Source organism: Volvox carteri, assembly GCF_000143455.1.
Source record: "Volvox carteri f. nagariensis unplaced genomic scaffold VOLCAscaffold_63, whole genome shotgun sequence".
Taxonomy (NCBI): Eukaryota; Viridiplantae; Chlorophyta; class Chlorophyceae; order Chlamydomonadales; family Volvocaceae; genus Volvox; species Volvox carteri.
The window spans coordinates 690,575-706,936 of record NW_003307606.1 but is presented as its reverse complement, the minus strand read 5'-3'; the positions used below and the strand labels follow the sequence as shown (position 1 = coordinate 706,936).

Below are 16,362 nucleotides of genomic sequence, written 5' to 3'. Positions count from 1 at the left end.
GCCAACCTGGGACAATGTGCGGCAGTACGGCGAGCGTGCGCGTTTTGAGAGCTCCCATTGCAACGGTCATCGCACGGCGCGCCTGACAAGTTTCCTGGAAGTTTGCAGCCGCCAGCCCAGAAAGAATCTTGCGTAAGCTTGGCAATTTTTAACTCCGACTGCTGCGTTTGCATTTGACGCAATACACCTCTGCTACTACGGTGTTACGAGGGCTTCTAGCCGCGGTCAGTTGTGTTCGTTAGCCCTGGCAGTTGCCAAAAACTGCGCTCGTCCAGGCCTCGCGACATGTAACGACCTCAACAATATCTTGGGCCTTGCTGTCAAACAGCAGAACACGGACGTGCCGCATAGTAACCGTACTGATGATGCACCATGGCCCAGGTTAAAAGTGGGCGAAACCTGTTCCGCCAGTGCACGCACGGCAAAATTATGCATGCAGGACATCTATGTCTTTCCCTCTTTTGCATAATGTGCGGCTGTTTTGGCGCGAAAGCAAATATCCATGCCACTGAAGGATGCAGAAACTGCAGGCGACCGCTAAGCGCGTCCCAGGAATTATTTTCTCCGTACGTCGAAGTAATGGCCTGTTATAGGAAGGCCTAAATACGCATTTCAGTTCATACTTTAATATTTAAGTATGAACTTGTAGTGTAGCAGAATATAACATGCGTTTAGACGAGGTCTGTTCGGGTTGTATGCAGGCTGGTAGACTGACACGCAGGCCATAAACGTGGCCAAGGCGAAAGAAAAAGGAAGATCGCACTACTAGTGGTATGACGTACACATGCTCGAAATTTTTCCTCAGCATAACAAAAACGAAGTTACATCATCATTGCTTGTGGTGGTGTTCGTACCGCGGTATCTAGTACGAAGTTTGAACGAGCTGAGCGCACTCTCTTACCACACCAGATTGAAAACAGTGCGCAGTGTATGAAGCGATTCGTCCGCAGAGAAAAACAAGCGCCGCTTCCAGGGCAAATGATCTCCCCCAAAAGCGTGCCGACGATGAGCTTACAAAAGCCGCCAGAATTGGGCCACAAGAAGGAAAGATGAATGAAAGCGAATGATCCGCAATGAAGCCTTGAATTCTCTATCGCCAATCCGGACCAAAATTACCGCGGCTCCACCCACCCACAGCCTTCCGCGACTGTGGCTCCCAACTCGCAAGCGAGACCTACGTACAATACACATACGGGACTACAGCATTCTCACGTCCCTGTCACCACACACATACATACTTGGGTACGTCACACCGCATCGGGGGGACAATCTCCCGCCAAAATGCGTCTCGCAGTGCCCGAGGGCAGCCCGAGGCCACAGTCAAGAGTCTAGCATCTGCCACAGCCTCTCCTTACTCCCGGAGACACATACACACTAAAAAAGTGCGCATGTCGGGAGCATGCTCCGATGAGGATTCACTCCCAGCCCTCCTTTCCGGCCGGGTGTGCCGGAGAAATCCGCAACCGCCAGGCTGTACCACCAGGACAGGAATACACCTCTGTGATATAGCCAGCAAGCAAAATCTTTCGGGAGCTGCTCTCACCAAGGTACACCATCACGCGTAAGCGTAAGGAAGGAAAAAGGAAAAACACAACCAAAGCGAGCAGAACCCGGGCGCCACCACCACCACCACCACCATGGTCACCATCACCGGGGCGCCTCTGGACTCCTGACAGCTTGCGACCGCCACCAGTAAAAACTCCCGTGCACCCTACCACCACCACCACCACCTAGCCGCGCCCACCCGCCTGTACCTCTCCCACCGCTACTCGCATACCGTGCCTTCGTCCAAGCCGCCGACTGCCGGCCGACAGCTTTCCGACAGCTTCCTCATCACGCAAAGAAGGCAACATTGCGCTCAGAGCCCTGCGGCGGCTTCACCTCCACTGTGTCGTGTCGTTGCACCCCATTGCTGGGCCCCGTGCTATTATGTCCACATCCTGACATGGTACATGGATATGGACTCTCCCAAAGGTCAGTTCACCAAACCAACTCAGTCCTTGGCTAGGTGGTCTTGGCTAGGAGACTGACAGCCAAACCCTAAGGAGCCCTATTATATATACAACCGGATAGTGACAACCGCACGCAACGACGAACCAACAACGGCTCGGGACTCTCTCCTGTCAATTGTCTTATTACGTCGGTCTACAATTTCCCGTCACGGATGCCAGTCACGCAGCCACCATGTGCACATTGCATGGGCGCACGTGTCCGTACCAAAAGCAAGCACCTGCGGCCTTATAGCTGCAACGGCCCGTAGATGTGTGGGACACACGTGGTCAAGGACCATTTCATGAACATCATTCGTTGAGCCCCTAACTTAACAAAACTTGCTATGTACACAGAGACTCAAAAGAACACAAGAGACACACGTATCTCACGGGCATATAAGCACGGTGGTGTAGCTAGGTCAAGAGTGCTGTTCGAGGGGCCCCCAGGTCGTGGTGCCTGCCGGCGCCGGTGGCGGAGCCGCTGGAGCCGGTGCATCCGCCCCTACCATCAGCAGCCTGCCAACGTCACCTTTGTCTGAGGACACCGACGACACGGCGTCCTCACCACCCGCCATTTCCGTGTCGGTCTGGCCAGCATCTGCGGGTGCTAAGGCCCGGTCGCCCCCGCACTCTAGGTCCCCTTCGCATGTAGCAGTAAGGAAGTCCACAAAGATGTGCTCAAAGTCCGGGATCTTGTCCACGCCAGGAAAGTAGTTAATATCCACCTGCGCACACGCATGGAGGATGAAGTGGGTGCGGTGGTGGTGGAATCACTATTACGTGGTGATAGGACGTGGGCGTCAACGAAGGGGTGGGTGGGAGGACGGATGTGGGTATGCAGACTGAATACAGCATAGGAAGCACAACGCTGCGAGGGGGGCAAGGACGATGGCGGCAACGTGCCACTGCGTGCGAAGGTGAAGGACTCAGGAGGAGGTGGCGGAGGATGGACAGAGAGATGAGGGACAGAAGCCGTCCATGGGTTCCGCATGGAGGGCCCCAATGCAGCGGGACGGACATAAAAGCCCCTAGACTAGAAGCCCCTAGGCGGCAGAGGGACATCTCGTCGCTGAATGGAAAGGTAACTGCTCTCAGGCCTTATCCTATCCAATAAATTAAACACAGCGCAGCCCCCCCTCTTTATTGTATCCTGTTCCACGAACGAATAGTATACATCTCCGTGTATGAGAGCTCCTTCTGCTGTTCAGTGCTGTCCTCTCATGACTTGTCCATCCATAACTTGCCTGTTTGCGGATATATATACAACGACCAATAACGACAAACCGCAGCCCCAGACCGCACCAGGCATCAATTCGCCGTTCGTGCTGCTGGTCCTGCCGTCACTTAAAACTAAATACAACTGTTAGCGCTGCTGCTGCTCCTCCTCCAATTGCTGCTGTTCAACAATAACAGTAACAATTGCTGCTACTGCTACCTATCTACTGCTTCTGCATGGGGCGAAACCAATGCAATACCACTCTCGTGTACTCGTTCCCAGGACACATGGACCACATGGCGCGAAACTTCAGGTGCCTGGGAGGAGGTGGACGAAGGGACCTTCCTTCCCCCTATCGCAAAACACACAGCAGCCCCAAAATTGCTGCCACCATCAGGATCTAGACTGCCCGACAGCACGCTTCCCCCCATCATCACTCATCATGCCAGCAGCACATCCCTCCAGCCACCAGGTCAAAGGTTGAAAAACGCGCGTAGGGTCATGTTTGGTTTCTCCGCCAGCTCCCTTGCCGCGGCCGATCTAAAATGGAGCCAGGCGACTGAAATCGTCTGTAATGTAACACACATTGAAACCATAGATATGCCAGCACATGGATATATTGCCTTCAGCCGGCTTACAAATGGTCGAGACCCACAGCGCCCATGCCGCTAAAGCCATAAGAAACGCCGTTCTTCAGCCCGATTGCCATTCGAGCAGGCCGCCCGGCCGCCCGCCAAGCGCGACAGCCCCCACTCCCCTCCGCCCTACACACCACCCGTGTGCCGGCGACGCCCACCGCGGGCACATCTCGCCCAGCCGCCCAAAGAACCTAGAGGAAGTTGCTCTGCGTTGCACAAGTCCTAGCATCGGTCCCGATCCAGATCGCCCCCGGCCGCCCGGCCGGCTCACCACATAATACAGCCGCTCGTGCGGCGACGGCTGGTCCGCGGGGCATATCATGTCGAAGTTGAACAGCTGTAGCCCCAGCTTATCCCTCAGCGTCCCCGCCAGGGCGCTGGTCACCCACTCCGGCGGCGCCGAGGGGTGCAACAGCTGCTCCGGAGGTGGCCGCTGCGGGCTGAGGTCCGGGGCGCTGACGGCGCCCTGGTGGACCCGGCCCCAGGACTCCAGACGGCCGCTGCCACGGACGCCGTCGCTGCCGCAATCAAAATCGGAGGGACTGGAAAACCGGCCGCCCGCCGCCGCGGTGTCGTAAATGATGCCGGCGCTCAGCTTGTCCTCAGGTGATCCCTTGGCGTAGCTGGACTTGCAGGATATGCGGGGGAGCGACTGCACGCCGGCGCGCCGCTCCTCCCGGCCTAGGTGAGAGTCGCCTAAAGAAGGCCGCAAGCAGACCACTGTGCGCACGCCGAGGACATATACCTGTGGGGGAAAGGGAAGCCAGCAACGTCGATAAGGCGTAACGTTTGCATGCTTCAGAGTAAGATCTCAAATACTCAAACCCAAATATCATCACCCGTGTTGTTCTGTCCGTGTGTGTTGCACTGTCCACTGTCACCGCACCACCACCAGGTGACCCCGTGGTCCCCCGGGGAGCTTCCGTACTTCGCTCGGGGCTCTCAACATCATCTGGTCGATATCGATATATGCATACCTTTGCATTTTGTTCTTTTCCTGCACGTTGTTCGTTTACAAGAGACACACACACACTCCATCAGAGTGTCCGCATCCGATCACCCGCGCCTGCACCACGCCGCACCTTAAACAGGACACCCCCGTGATCGACAAACTGCTGCACCACCAGCGGCGGCTTGAGGGAGGACGACACGCCGCCCTGAAGTACCTTGCCCATGGCCGCCATGTCGTGCAGCACAGCCAGCCCGTGGCTGCCCTCGCGGCCGTCCGTCCACAGCGGCTTCACCAGCAGCGGCGGCGTTAATCCAGCTAGGCGCAACCGCGTCTGCGCCTCTGCTAGCGACATACCCTCCGTAATTTCCACCTACATGCGGACGGTAGTTAGGGGAGTATAGAGGATGCGGAACCATCGCCTACGTCGAAACGAACAGCAGCTGGTGAATGTGAGATAACGCTCGTGGGCGTTGTTGGGGGTGTAAATGGACTGGGGGTTGTGCAGCCGGGCATCCTGGATAGCCTGAAGGCCGCATTGGCATGCGAGCATTCGTTGGGAGCAGCCGGGCAGCAGCACGGTGAGCTGAAGTGTAATGGGGGGGAAGTTTTGTTGTACAGCTTCGCGAGTTGTAGGTGAAATCGGATCCGGGTGGAGGCACTTTGAACTGCCAAGCAGAGTCAAGCACGTGGATGGAGTGTAGTTTGGGGCGCTGTTGCTTGGAAGATTCGGAACGGCGGCATTAGGCTGAGGGGAGCACGAGGTCCTTGTCCGTTTTTACCTGGGTGGGTGACTGAATCCGAGCAATGTTGTAACCTCCTCTGCCATTACGTGAGTAAGGTTTCTGCGTAGCGCAAACCCAGGACGGGAGGGTGAGGGTTGCGCGCCGTCGGGCATTGGGCGTGATCGCGTGGCAAGAGTTTTAAGGGGTTGCTACCGAGGCAAACGAGGGGCGCAGTATTCCCCACATAACGCACCTGCAGGGTAATGCCATCAGGATGCTCCCGGAGCGGTAGCAGCATTGTGGCTCGGTTGTGAACAATCCTGATACCCGCCAACGAGTCTATCACCTTCACGCCCGGACGTGCTGTGATATACTCATGAAGATTTCGCTCCCAATCTACACACAAATATCGAATATGTAAGTTCGTAAACAACCAGGGCATGCCATCTTGCTGCGGGCATCTGGGGGCACTTACAGGTCAACCGTCCTAAAGTGTTGAACGTCTGACCTAAACGTACCTTTGTTGGGCCGAAGCTTATGGACGATAGCGTCATATTCCCCCTGGTCTACAAGCGGCTTCGTGTGGTCGAGCAGTACCAGCTCCACTCCTCTGCTACTGGCAATTCGCTGCATAGATTTTGTAAGATACCTGCTCACCTGTACGGTCCGAAACGTAGATCTCAACATTTACTGAAACAGAAAATGAAGTAAAAAATATGCCTACCTTCTTGGGCAGGAGCGCACAGCCTATTCGGAGCACCTTGCGGTTGCCGCTGGTGCAACAAGGAGAGTTTCCGACATCCATGTCTTCCGCCTGATATCCTATGGCCGTTTCTCCAAACATACTCGACAACTTATGCCTAGGCGATAGCCTGCTACTAGTCAAGGCTATTCTTCGTTAACAGCCCGGGGCCAAGTTCGCCACCTTTCACGCAACCAATGCATTATACTCTGTAGGGCCAGTCTACAGTTCCAAGCAACAAAAATGGTCTCGACATACGTGGCTCCAGAGTAAGCTCAGCTCCCACGCTCCTTTCAAGCTTCAGAAGACAAGACTACTATAATAGATTAGCCAGTTACTGTAAGACGGTATCAACTTGCGCTCTGCGTCCGCGGGTATCGTAACTGTGTCAGTGCCAATTGTCTTCATTCCGTACTTCAGAAGAATTATTCCTCCCATTTTTGTAAGTTTCGCGTTAGGAATATATTTTGCAATTACGAGTGGTAAGCACACTTGAAGGTGCTGTGACTTGTTGCTCCAAACACAGTACGCCGCTCATTCCCACCTGAGTCCAACGGTTCACGCCACAACTAACCCCATCTGGCCGAAGGATACATTTTGGTAACAGACAATATGCCTCGCCAATACCAATACATACTTACCAGGATTTGAGCACGGGAGTGGGGCCCAGGGGGACTTCAATGGATGAATCTTGACGGAAGCTGCTGGGTCGCAATCGCTGTTCCATAGACAAATATCCATTGACAAGCACTTCAGGATCACTTCAAAGCGTCCATATGGCGTTCGCCGCTTAATTCAACATTCGCCTGCATGCCTGATCCAAGGCGGTTGCATTCCAAAGGGGCCGCGGGATTTTGTTAGCGATGATTCCAACTGAAAGGCATCCCATCCGCATCAACAAGTCCCACGAAGCCACTCCCTACACCATAGGTGCTGTCGATGTGCCAGGGCGTCGTGCCTGACCTCGGCAACAGAAAAATCCATGCCTTCAGTGCACAGCAGCCAGCGGTATCCTATGGCCCAGAAGGTTCCTCCTGGCGTCTGTTCACCCAAAGCACAGCAAAGACCCAGGTAATAAAAGCATGCACCAGCGACCAGACAGACTGCACTCCAAGACGACGCATAGCGTGGAAGCCCTGTGCATGGAACGGGCTATACTGCAAGGGGGAAGTTTGGATTCGGCGTGCCTTACTTGACCCGCAGCCGAACAGCCCGTTAAGACGGGAGGAGGCGACGTGGCGCGGGGAGATGCGCTCCAGATATGAAGCAAGGACGCAGCTTGCAACCGAGCGCACGGCTGCCCAGGGTATCTGGCATGGCCGTTCTCCAAAGGGGCATGGCAGCAGAAAGCAGTGCCTTTGGGAGCTGAGGATCGGAAGGGGAGGGCCATGCGCCTTGTGTCCTTGGATTGTAAGGAAAAGGACTAATCGGCTGTTAGAGCCACGGTAAACCTCAAGGTTACACACCCGCCATGTTACAGCTGTGTTAGGAAAGCTTGGCAAGCCAACAGCATCTGAAGCACTTTGCCCTAGGCATCCATTGCCTACTTGGCCACCTCAGAAAAACGCTGTAGATCACGTCTGTTGTCATCTCTTCTTTGCTTTGGATCCCGGACTTTGCCACGAGTTGGCCATACCCTGACCCTTTTTCATATCGCAGCTGATCAAGCGTAACAAGGGAACACACAAGCGCAGCTAAAGACCGCATTTATATCGTAAGTATGAAGTTAAACATCGACTGATTTGTGCATGCTTGGAAGGCGTTAGCTGTCGGTCAGCATTTCGATCTTTAACTTCCAACCGTCGCCCCTTCGCAGTTCTGCCCGGGATTGCATTGCCAAGAGGAAACCGATTATACCAATTACAGACCTTTTGCCCTTCCTCATCTACCAGGCATCGGGTTCGGCTTCCGAAATGGGCTGGCTTCGTAAGAAGATTATCCGACTTTTTACTTGGATCGCAAAGCGCTTTTTCGATTTTGCTCTTCTTCTGAGGCTCTTTTCTCTGGTTCTTGAGCGGGAAGCCGCACGGACAGCTCCCTCCGCCGATGTGGACGCCCAAAGGCACATCGACGAGGGTAAGCAGGGTGGCAGTCGGCCTGCTGCCCTGCACTTACGGAAAATTTACTTGGAAAAACGACGGCCAAAGAACTAAAACAGACGATAATACTCGATGCACCGTCTTGAGCGCCGAAACACGGACAGCACCAACATAGCTGTGCCGCCGTGTGCATATCTGTACGGTCTCTAGGTTGCGCAAGAAGAGGAGACAGCGGGCCCTCCTCACCCCCCTCTACCCTTTCCAGTTCTCCGTCCAAGGCAACCACCCATGGCCAGTGTCGAGTCGAGTCGCTGCCTTTGACCAGCATCAGGCCCGGTCAGATTACCTAATTACACACGTGCGCCACAAAAACACACACGCTCTCTGCACGCTTCCGTACACCCTTCCCTTCCGTCTCCAAAGGTACGGCCTGGTTGGACTTTTGCGACAGTCTCCGGGGCCTGGTGGAGTTCATCCTGGCGGAGCCACCCGCACCCGCACCCGCACCACCAATGCCAACGCCAAGGACAGGCCCAGGCCCAGTCCGTGATTATGGGGGTGGCAGCAGCAGCAGCAGCGCCGCCAGTGGCGGAGTCAACAGCAACACCAGGCTCACATCCGGGACGGAGGCGGTACAGCTGACCTCCCTGGACAGGAGGGAGGGTGTGCGCTACCTGACACGGATTCTGCGGGGGGGTGGGTGGGTCGGGGTGGGGTGTGCGGTACGGGTTTGGGAGGGGAATGGGTGCGGGAGAGGGGGAGACACGTGGCTGAGCCGTGAGGGGGTCCCGACACCGCTGGGGTAGGGTAGGGGTAGGGTAGGGTAGGGGGCATGGGGGGACCAGCCGCGCTGCATTGGGCTCCGTGGTTTGGGCTCAGTGGTGGGCGGCACGGGGTGAGGAGGAAGGAAGGAAGGGGGTTCCTTAAGCTCTGTGTTTTACGGTGGTGAGTACGTCAAGTACGAAGTGCGCACCATAGTAGTTGCCGCCATAGCATACCGCACACTGTATGCTGTGTGTATGACATACGTGCGCGCGCACGCGAGGGTGTTAGCCAGTGCAACCGCAAACAACTTTCCGTTGGGGAAGGGGCACAGGGCCAACTCCAGTGCCAACTCAACCGCACATCCGCAGCAATCAGCAGCGCGGCCCCCCTCCCTTGTTACCGTACTGGTATAACGCACGCATCCATCAGGTTTGGAAGCCTTTTTGGATTGTTGGGACCCAGCCTGGCCCGTACTGCGACCCCTGCCGTACAACGTCAAACTGGGCGCGGACAACCCGGACAACTTGTACATGTACGGCACAGGTAGAAAACGATACGCACATACACACACGGAGGGGTTTCCCTGCCATTTAGCCGTGTCACAGCGTATGTGTTTATGTTTGTTTGTGTATTTCCCCCCTAATCGCCCGGATGAGTGAGGTTTGAGTTCTCCTCCCCCCCCCGCATGCAACCGCCAGCGGGGCGGGGTTATGGGTTTGTAGAGTCGGAAGGGGCGGTGTCCTAAAGCCAGGGGTGGTCGAGGTATTGGCGGCACTGCCGTACATATTGCCGTACCTAGGATCCGCCTTTCCCCACCCCTCAAGCCCTCGGCCCAACCCGTGTCTTTGCAGTCTCCGGCGCATTTGAGTACCGTCTGTACGGCACCCGTGGTACGGTGACGTACCTCAGTTTTGGGTGCTACTGCGGCAGCCGTCCCGGTCAGGGCTACAGCCAGCCCAGCCACCTGGACAGCTCAAAACTGGTCACCCAACGGGACGGGAGCTTCGAAGTGCGCTCGTACGGATGGTGGTGGTGGTGGTGGTGGTGGTGGTAGCGGTGGCCGTCGTCCTCCCCGAAGTATAGATGGAAGCACCTTCAGAGGTGTCGTACTCGGTTGCAAGTTGGTTAGTTGGATCTGTTTGACCTCTGAACTTAAAAATGAGCCCCTTCCCCGCACCCCTTCCCCGCACCCCTTCCCCGCACCCCAGATTTTCCTGACGCCCCGGGCCAGAGGGGAGAACTGGATCCGCCTGCCCCCAGACGCCAGTCGGCTCGTGGTACGACAAACCTTTCTGGAGCGGGGCAAGGAGGTTCCGGCTGAGGTGGGCGGCTGGGCGGGGGGGGGGAAAGAGGGGCGAACTCCGGCACTGTAGTACGGTAGATTGGACGAGAATGAGGAGACTGTAGCAAATAGACAGACAGACAGATAGAGGTTTCGGCCAGCGAGTGGTGTTAAGCGCCTCAGTCAATCTATCAATCGCCCGCCACCACCACCCCTACCACCACCACTGACCAGGAGGGAGGGCGGGGGGTTGCGGCGGCGCGGCAGAATTGTGCTGCTGGAAGCTGAAAGATGGATCGGAGAGGTGGTGGGTGCAATGCATGACAGCATTCAGCGATGTCCACTGCACTGCACATGGGGCATTGGGCTGTAGATCCCTTGGGTTGGCTGCGGAGTGGAGGGGGCGGGGGGATGAGAGAGCGGCATCTAGGGCGCCCTAGGTCGTGGTTGGTATTGGGGAAAGTGAGAAGGGGGATGTGGGGCGGGGAACCCTCTTCTTGGCTTTATCAGGGGAGGCCCTTCACGCACGAGGTGGGCGCTAGGGCCACCTACGGCCAAGAAAGTCCGCAATTCCCGTCCCGCCGTACCGTACGACGTGTAGGTGCATGTAGAGCGACTGCCTCTGGCGGCAGGGCGCAGCGGAGACGGGAAGGCGTCGGCGGCGGCGGCGGGGGTTTCTGGCGCTGTCGGCATTCCTCTCGTAGATTCTGCGGGTCGGGAGACGAAGCCGCCGCTCTCCGCGGGCCAGGTGCGTGCGACCCCCCACCCCTCGCTCACTCGCTCACTCGCTCACTCACTCGCTCGCTCACTCACTCACGCTCGCTCGCTCACTCACTCACTCACTCGCTCGCTCGCTCACTCACTCACTCACTCACTCAGAACCATCACTATTAAAAATTGGAGCCATGAGAGCCCGTGGGCTGTTGGCATCCCTGCTGCCGGGCTCTTGCACCGCCACCACCGCCGTGATGATGTTCTTGCGTGTCTCTTGTTTTGTTATTCGCGTCCCGCAACCAATAGTAGGTCGTGGCCGGTTTGTCTGGCGCGGCGGTGTTCATCGCGGGCAGTGTACGGCAGTTCCAGTCATGGTCTCGGAGCTTCGCCTTGCGGCCCAACACGCTGATCACTCTGGACGCTGACGTGTACATGTCCGCCTGGGCCGACCCTGCCATACACTTCTTCCACGGCTACTGGCGCCTGGAGCCCTGGGAGGTGCTTGTCGTACAGGTGGGAAGAAACCGCCAGTAACGGCGGGTGATGGGTTAAGCAGGAAGAGGAGCGAGAGGAGGGGGAAGAAGGAGGGCCGGGGTGGATGAGGCGGCATGGAGGGTTGGGGGTTGGCGGCAGGGTAATGATGAGCTCTGGTACTGCAATCCATGCATATATCCATGCATATATGTGCGTTACTAAATTCCCCTACCCGGGGTGGGGGGTGCGGGGTTTCTAAGGAAACCTGTGGCCCCTTAAAACCCTAAAACCATCCACGAGGGGGGGGGGAAGGGCTTGGGGCCTGGAACCTGGCAGGGCCCACAGGCTCGGCCCCTAATACACATACACACACGCACCTGCATTCTCCCCTTGACACGGGGCTTAAGATCCCCCCTCAACACCCCTTCTCGTACGTCGCTGCAACCCCCCGCCCCTTCACCCGCCCCCGGGGCCCCGCCACACATGTGCACATCCGTACTCACCTACACCGCCACCTCACATTTGCATAGCTCGCGTAATAAGCTCTCGCCATGAGCTTAACCTTGTTATGACGTCGATGTTGCTAAGCTCACCGATTTTTGTTGTGTTGTTCCCCGCAGGTTACCCCCCCCGAGTGCCCCTACTGGAATTTTCAGTTGGATAACTGGTGGATGGAGTCGTTGGATTACGTTGCGCACCCCGAGACCACAACCAACAAGGCAACCGCGTCGTACATGCCGGACGGTTCCATCTGCCTGTTGGTGGCGCACACTGACCCACGGGCCGCCCTCAATGGTGATTCTGCTGCCCATCCTGAGGCGCGATGGGCGCAGCAGCTGGAGGAGCAGGAGGAGAGGGAGGAGAGGGAGGAGAGGGAGGAGAGGGAGGAGGAGGGGAGCGGGAACATTCACAGGGGGAAACTGGCTGGGCCGGGGCAGCAAGGGGGAGGTGATCGTGAGGCGACGGCAAGTGGCAGCGGGGGTGTGTGTGGAGGTGAGGGCGAGGGGGAAATGCTGCTGCCTCCGAGCTGGTTGGTGAAGGGGGTGACGTACGTCTCCACGGCGCACCACACTCACGGAACCATGGGTCTGCGCTGGGTGCTGGCACAGGAGCACCCCGTTCCGAGGTGTCGAGTGATGCGGCTGGACAGCCCGGAGCTATGGGCAGCGATTCGGGCTGGGGTGAGGAGGTGACGATGCTGATGAGGGGTCTGATGAGGGTATGATGGATAGGCGGAAGGGGGAGAGGTGGCCTCCGGGCGATGGACCCTTGTCCGCAATTCCCTTTTCCTTCCCCCTCTTCTTTCCCCACCCCCCGGGCGGTATGAACGCGCAGCGGAACCCCGTGCATACGTGAGCAGCAGCAATAACAGCAGCAGCAGCAGCAGCAGATAAACACTATGACATGTACGGCCTACGGCAAAACTCCGAATGCTGCAAATGGGCCCCCTCCCCTCCATACCTCTCTCTTCTCCCGTTCTCCTCCCCATACCTGGAGTGCATTGCTGCCTGCAGTACAGGCGATAGGTGGCCGGGAGGCGTGTGGCTATGTGGCTAATGCTGGTGGTGAATGCTGTTTGTCGTCTTTGCGCATGTATTTGGGAGCCGCGCGCACGGCTGGGGGCGAATTCGTGGTTAGGGTTAGGTTCGGGTTGATATGCCTATGAAACTGCCCGCAGCCGTCTGAGTACATTGCCGTGGCTCAGGGCTTCTGGTGCCTAGATCCTTGCAGCAGCTTACATGTTTGCGACCCTCGTGTAATCGCAAACCGCAAACCGGCAGTCACCATATGTCGCCGGAGAAAGTACCTCACTGGCCTTCGTGGCTGGAATCCGTCCGTGTGCAGCTGCGGATGAATGTAATAATTTAGGTGACAGTGGCCTGCGACAGCACCAAAGCCCAAATAGCAACCTCCATGGACACGACACGCTGGCGGGTATCGGCCCGGTGGTGAAAACTGACTGGGTGTTTGGAAGGATGGAGGGAGGGAGGGAGGGGGGGAGGGAGGGAGGGAGGGAGGGAGGGAGGGGGGGAGGGAGGGACGGTGGAAGGGATGGACGGTGGGAGGGATGGAGGGTGGGAGGGAGGGAGGGAGGGAGGGAGGGTGGGAGGGATGGAGGGTGGGAGGGATGGAGGGTGGGAGGGATGGAGGGTGGGAGGGATGGAGGGTGCGAGGGTGTGAGGGATGGAGGGAGAGAGGGATGTATGTTGTTACAGGTTGGTTAAGCTTCACCAGCGGCCCCCTTTCCCGAGGCAGTTCCCTGCTCTCCCCTGTGCTAGAGGGGCAACCTAATCTGTTCACCCCATCCGACTTCAGAATGTATTCGTTGGGTTCATCAACTCACCATCAGCATCCAACCAAATCTAGCGGATCAACGGCGCCTCAACTTTAGTTCCTGGTCAGCTCGCAAGTAGATGTTATCACGTCCTACACCTTCCATAAGATGGGGGACCACCTCCCATTTCAACACTCCTCAAACACCCGAGGAGTCGGCAGGCGGATTTGAACCCGGACTCTCGGATGTATGTATGGAAGGAGGGATGTATGCCATGGATGTGGTAGTAGCAGCAGCAGCAGCAGAGCCCCGTTCGATGGCGCATAGAAAACGCGGCCAGACGAGCAGCGAAGTAAAGCTACATGTCGCAAATTGCAATCCTCTGTGCCTCATCCCTCCATTCCGCCATTCCACCTCAACTCCGTCTGCTGCTGCTGCTGTTGTTGTTGTCTGCTAGCGACTGGCTCCCACCTGCTGAACTGCTTTTATTCTATCGTGTCTGTCGGTACACTATGCCATCATTACCCCCCCCATGTGCAACACGTCTCCTGGAGGTCTCCTATTGATTTGTTTCGTTAGTTAGTTGCTTGCTGTTGACGAGCTAGGAACTGATATGGTCCCGACCGATTGAAGTCTGGCGCATCGCCTGGGGTTGCCCTAGGCTGTATGGTTGCCAACCTGCAGTATTGGAGTGGAACTTCAGCCGCGGTCTGAAGGTTCGATAGTTCTTAAACGTCGCTTAAGCGGAGGTGTCACCTATGATCCGAACGGTTCTTGCTCCAGTCATTGGTTCCACTGGGATTTGGGTTGCTGGCGGTCATCTTTGCAGTGGTTTTAGGGAAAGGGTGGGTGGGTGGGGCCGTAGAGACAGCGGAAGGGGTTAGAAGGAGTAGAAGACGATGGCGCAGCTGATATGTGAATTTGTTGTGCCGTAAACTGCAGTAAATTGCAACTAGCTGTAACTGCAGCGCCATCACTCTCGGTCGTAATCCCAAAGCGCTTGCATCAAAAGCGTGCATGCGCGCACGAGAACTTGCGCACCATTTCCGCCGCGCGCCAAACCTTAGGATCTGCCGTACTTCCCAGGCTGAAACTCAAGGCTAATCCAGCTCCCAACAACTGAACGCAATGCCGAGAGTCGGTTACTAATACTGATGCTTGTCGGTTGTGTCCCAGGGGCCCTGATGTAACAACTACCTGCTTGTCGGGAACGCGCGCAGCGGTACGCAAACGGCGCCCCTCGATCAGGCGCTGCAAAACCTTGTATATGGGTAAGAGTTTCGGCAAAAAAGCAGCCCTGGCTTCCATTATACTCCACACGTGGGCTGCGGATACCGAAATCCAACATGACCGAGTCAACCAAATTCTTTAACTAGGTGTAGCGTAATGATAAAGTCCTCGACTACGCTCTATAGATGGGAATGCCTGCGTGCGGAAGGGCGGCGAAAGGTGCCGCGACGTACATAAAAGCTCTCATATGTCCATGCCTCTGTGCCATGATAGCTTCAAGCTAGGACACAGTAGTTAAGGACTACGAAATACATTAATGGACCGAAAAGAAAAATTGAAATTTACGTGCCGACTGGGGCGCTGGTTACAATTGGTGCGGTTGCTCCTTTCGGGGATGCGCCACATGTAATACAGTTAAAGAATCAACGAATGACTTGGCTTCAGTCTATCACAGATGGTTTGATCGTCATGCCAGGGTAGACGGCAACCAGTATCTGAGCCAGTATCACTCGTACGCTAGGGTCATGGGATACTGCCATAGCAGAGGAAGCTTGCCTGCAAGTAATTTTCATTCGGCCAGGCTTTGCTGAACCGAAAGAGGAAAAAGGGCTTGACGAGCGAATCAGGCCGTACAGTAGCCAAATATTTGGCCCGTGTTGACCCTTCTCAATTATTGGCGAAGGATACGTTTGGATACCAAGACCAAGAAACAATTGCGCTTGTGCTGGATTGCATGTCCCTTTCACGCAACAACTCGCTAGTTTCGGCTTCCAGTTTTTGGCTTACCATTTGTTGGCGCGGACACGCACAGTACAGAGGGCGCGCTGCCGGTAAGGGACCAGAGAACAAGCGCGTGCGCGCTGTCGTTATGCACTAGCAAGGAGCGCATGCCGATGTTCTGTGCGCCGCCTGAAAGCCTTTGCCGCGCACAACGTGTTTTTAGTTTGCTGTTAAGTTGCCAGGCTGCCGAATTGTGCTGACGGACTGACTCTTTGCGCGTGCCTCAGCGCGTTCCCGGGACCGCTGCAACGGCGACACAACTCGTCCGGACGGCCGCGGTGCACGCATAGCGGTGCTACATAGACTTTGAGGTGTGTATATGGACAGAGCGACTCGGGCTTTGCGGCGGGTTTGTGGAGCTTGCAGTAAGTTGTGAGAATGTATGCCGAAAACGGAGGGCCTGCGCGCACCTGCACGGCGCGGCCACGGATCTTGCGCTTAGCTACACACATTTTCTTGATGCGAAATGTGCGCCAGCGCGGGCTTGGTTGGACTAAGCCTGTGACAACCTACCCGTTGTCGAGCGCAGCGGAAGCGGTGGG

The 16,362-nt window shown here is 56.6% G+C and overlaps 2 protein-coding genes across 2 annotated transcripts; one reads left to right on the top strand and one right to left on the bottom strand.

The window, feature by feature from the left end:
* Positions 1-2,410: 2,410 nt before the first annotated feature.
* Positions 2,411-6,363, bottom strand: VOLCADRAFT_97715 (uncharacterized protein; the record flags this gene model as incomplete). Its single annotated transcript, XM_002956611.1, has 7 exons — positions 2,411-2,716; positions 4,117-4,590; positions 4,928-5,167; positions 5,577-5,639; positions 5,773-5,915; positions 6,038-6,176; positions 6,244-6,363. 7 exons carry the CDS (start codon positions 6,361-6,363, stop codon positions 2,411-2,413), a joined length of 1,485 nt encoding a protein of 494 aa, XP_002956657.1.
* Positions 6,364-8,174: 1,811 nt separating this feature from the next.
* Positions 8,175-13,061, top strand: VOLCADRAFT_97714 (uncharacterized protein; the record flags this gene model as incomplete). Its single annotated transcript, XM_002956660.1, has 11 exons — positions 8,175-8,337; positions 8,724-8,842; positions 9,180-9,195; positions 9,495-9,608; positions 9,917-10,074; positions 10,274-10,387; positions 10,949-11,095; positions 11,371-11,574; positions 12,156-12,528; positions 12,645-12,716; positions 13,033-13,061. 11 exons carry the CDS (start codon positions 8,175-8,177, stop codon positions 13,059-13,061), a joined length of 1,509 nt encoding a protein of 502 aa, XP_002956706.1.
* Between the last annotated feature and the right edge of the window lie 3,301 nt (positions 13,062-16,362).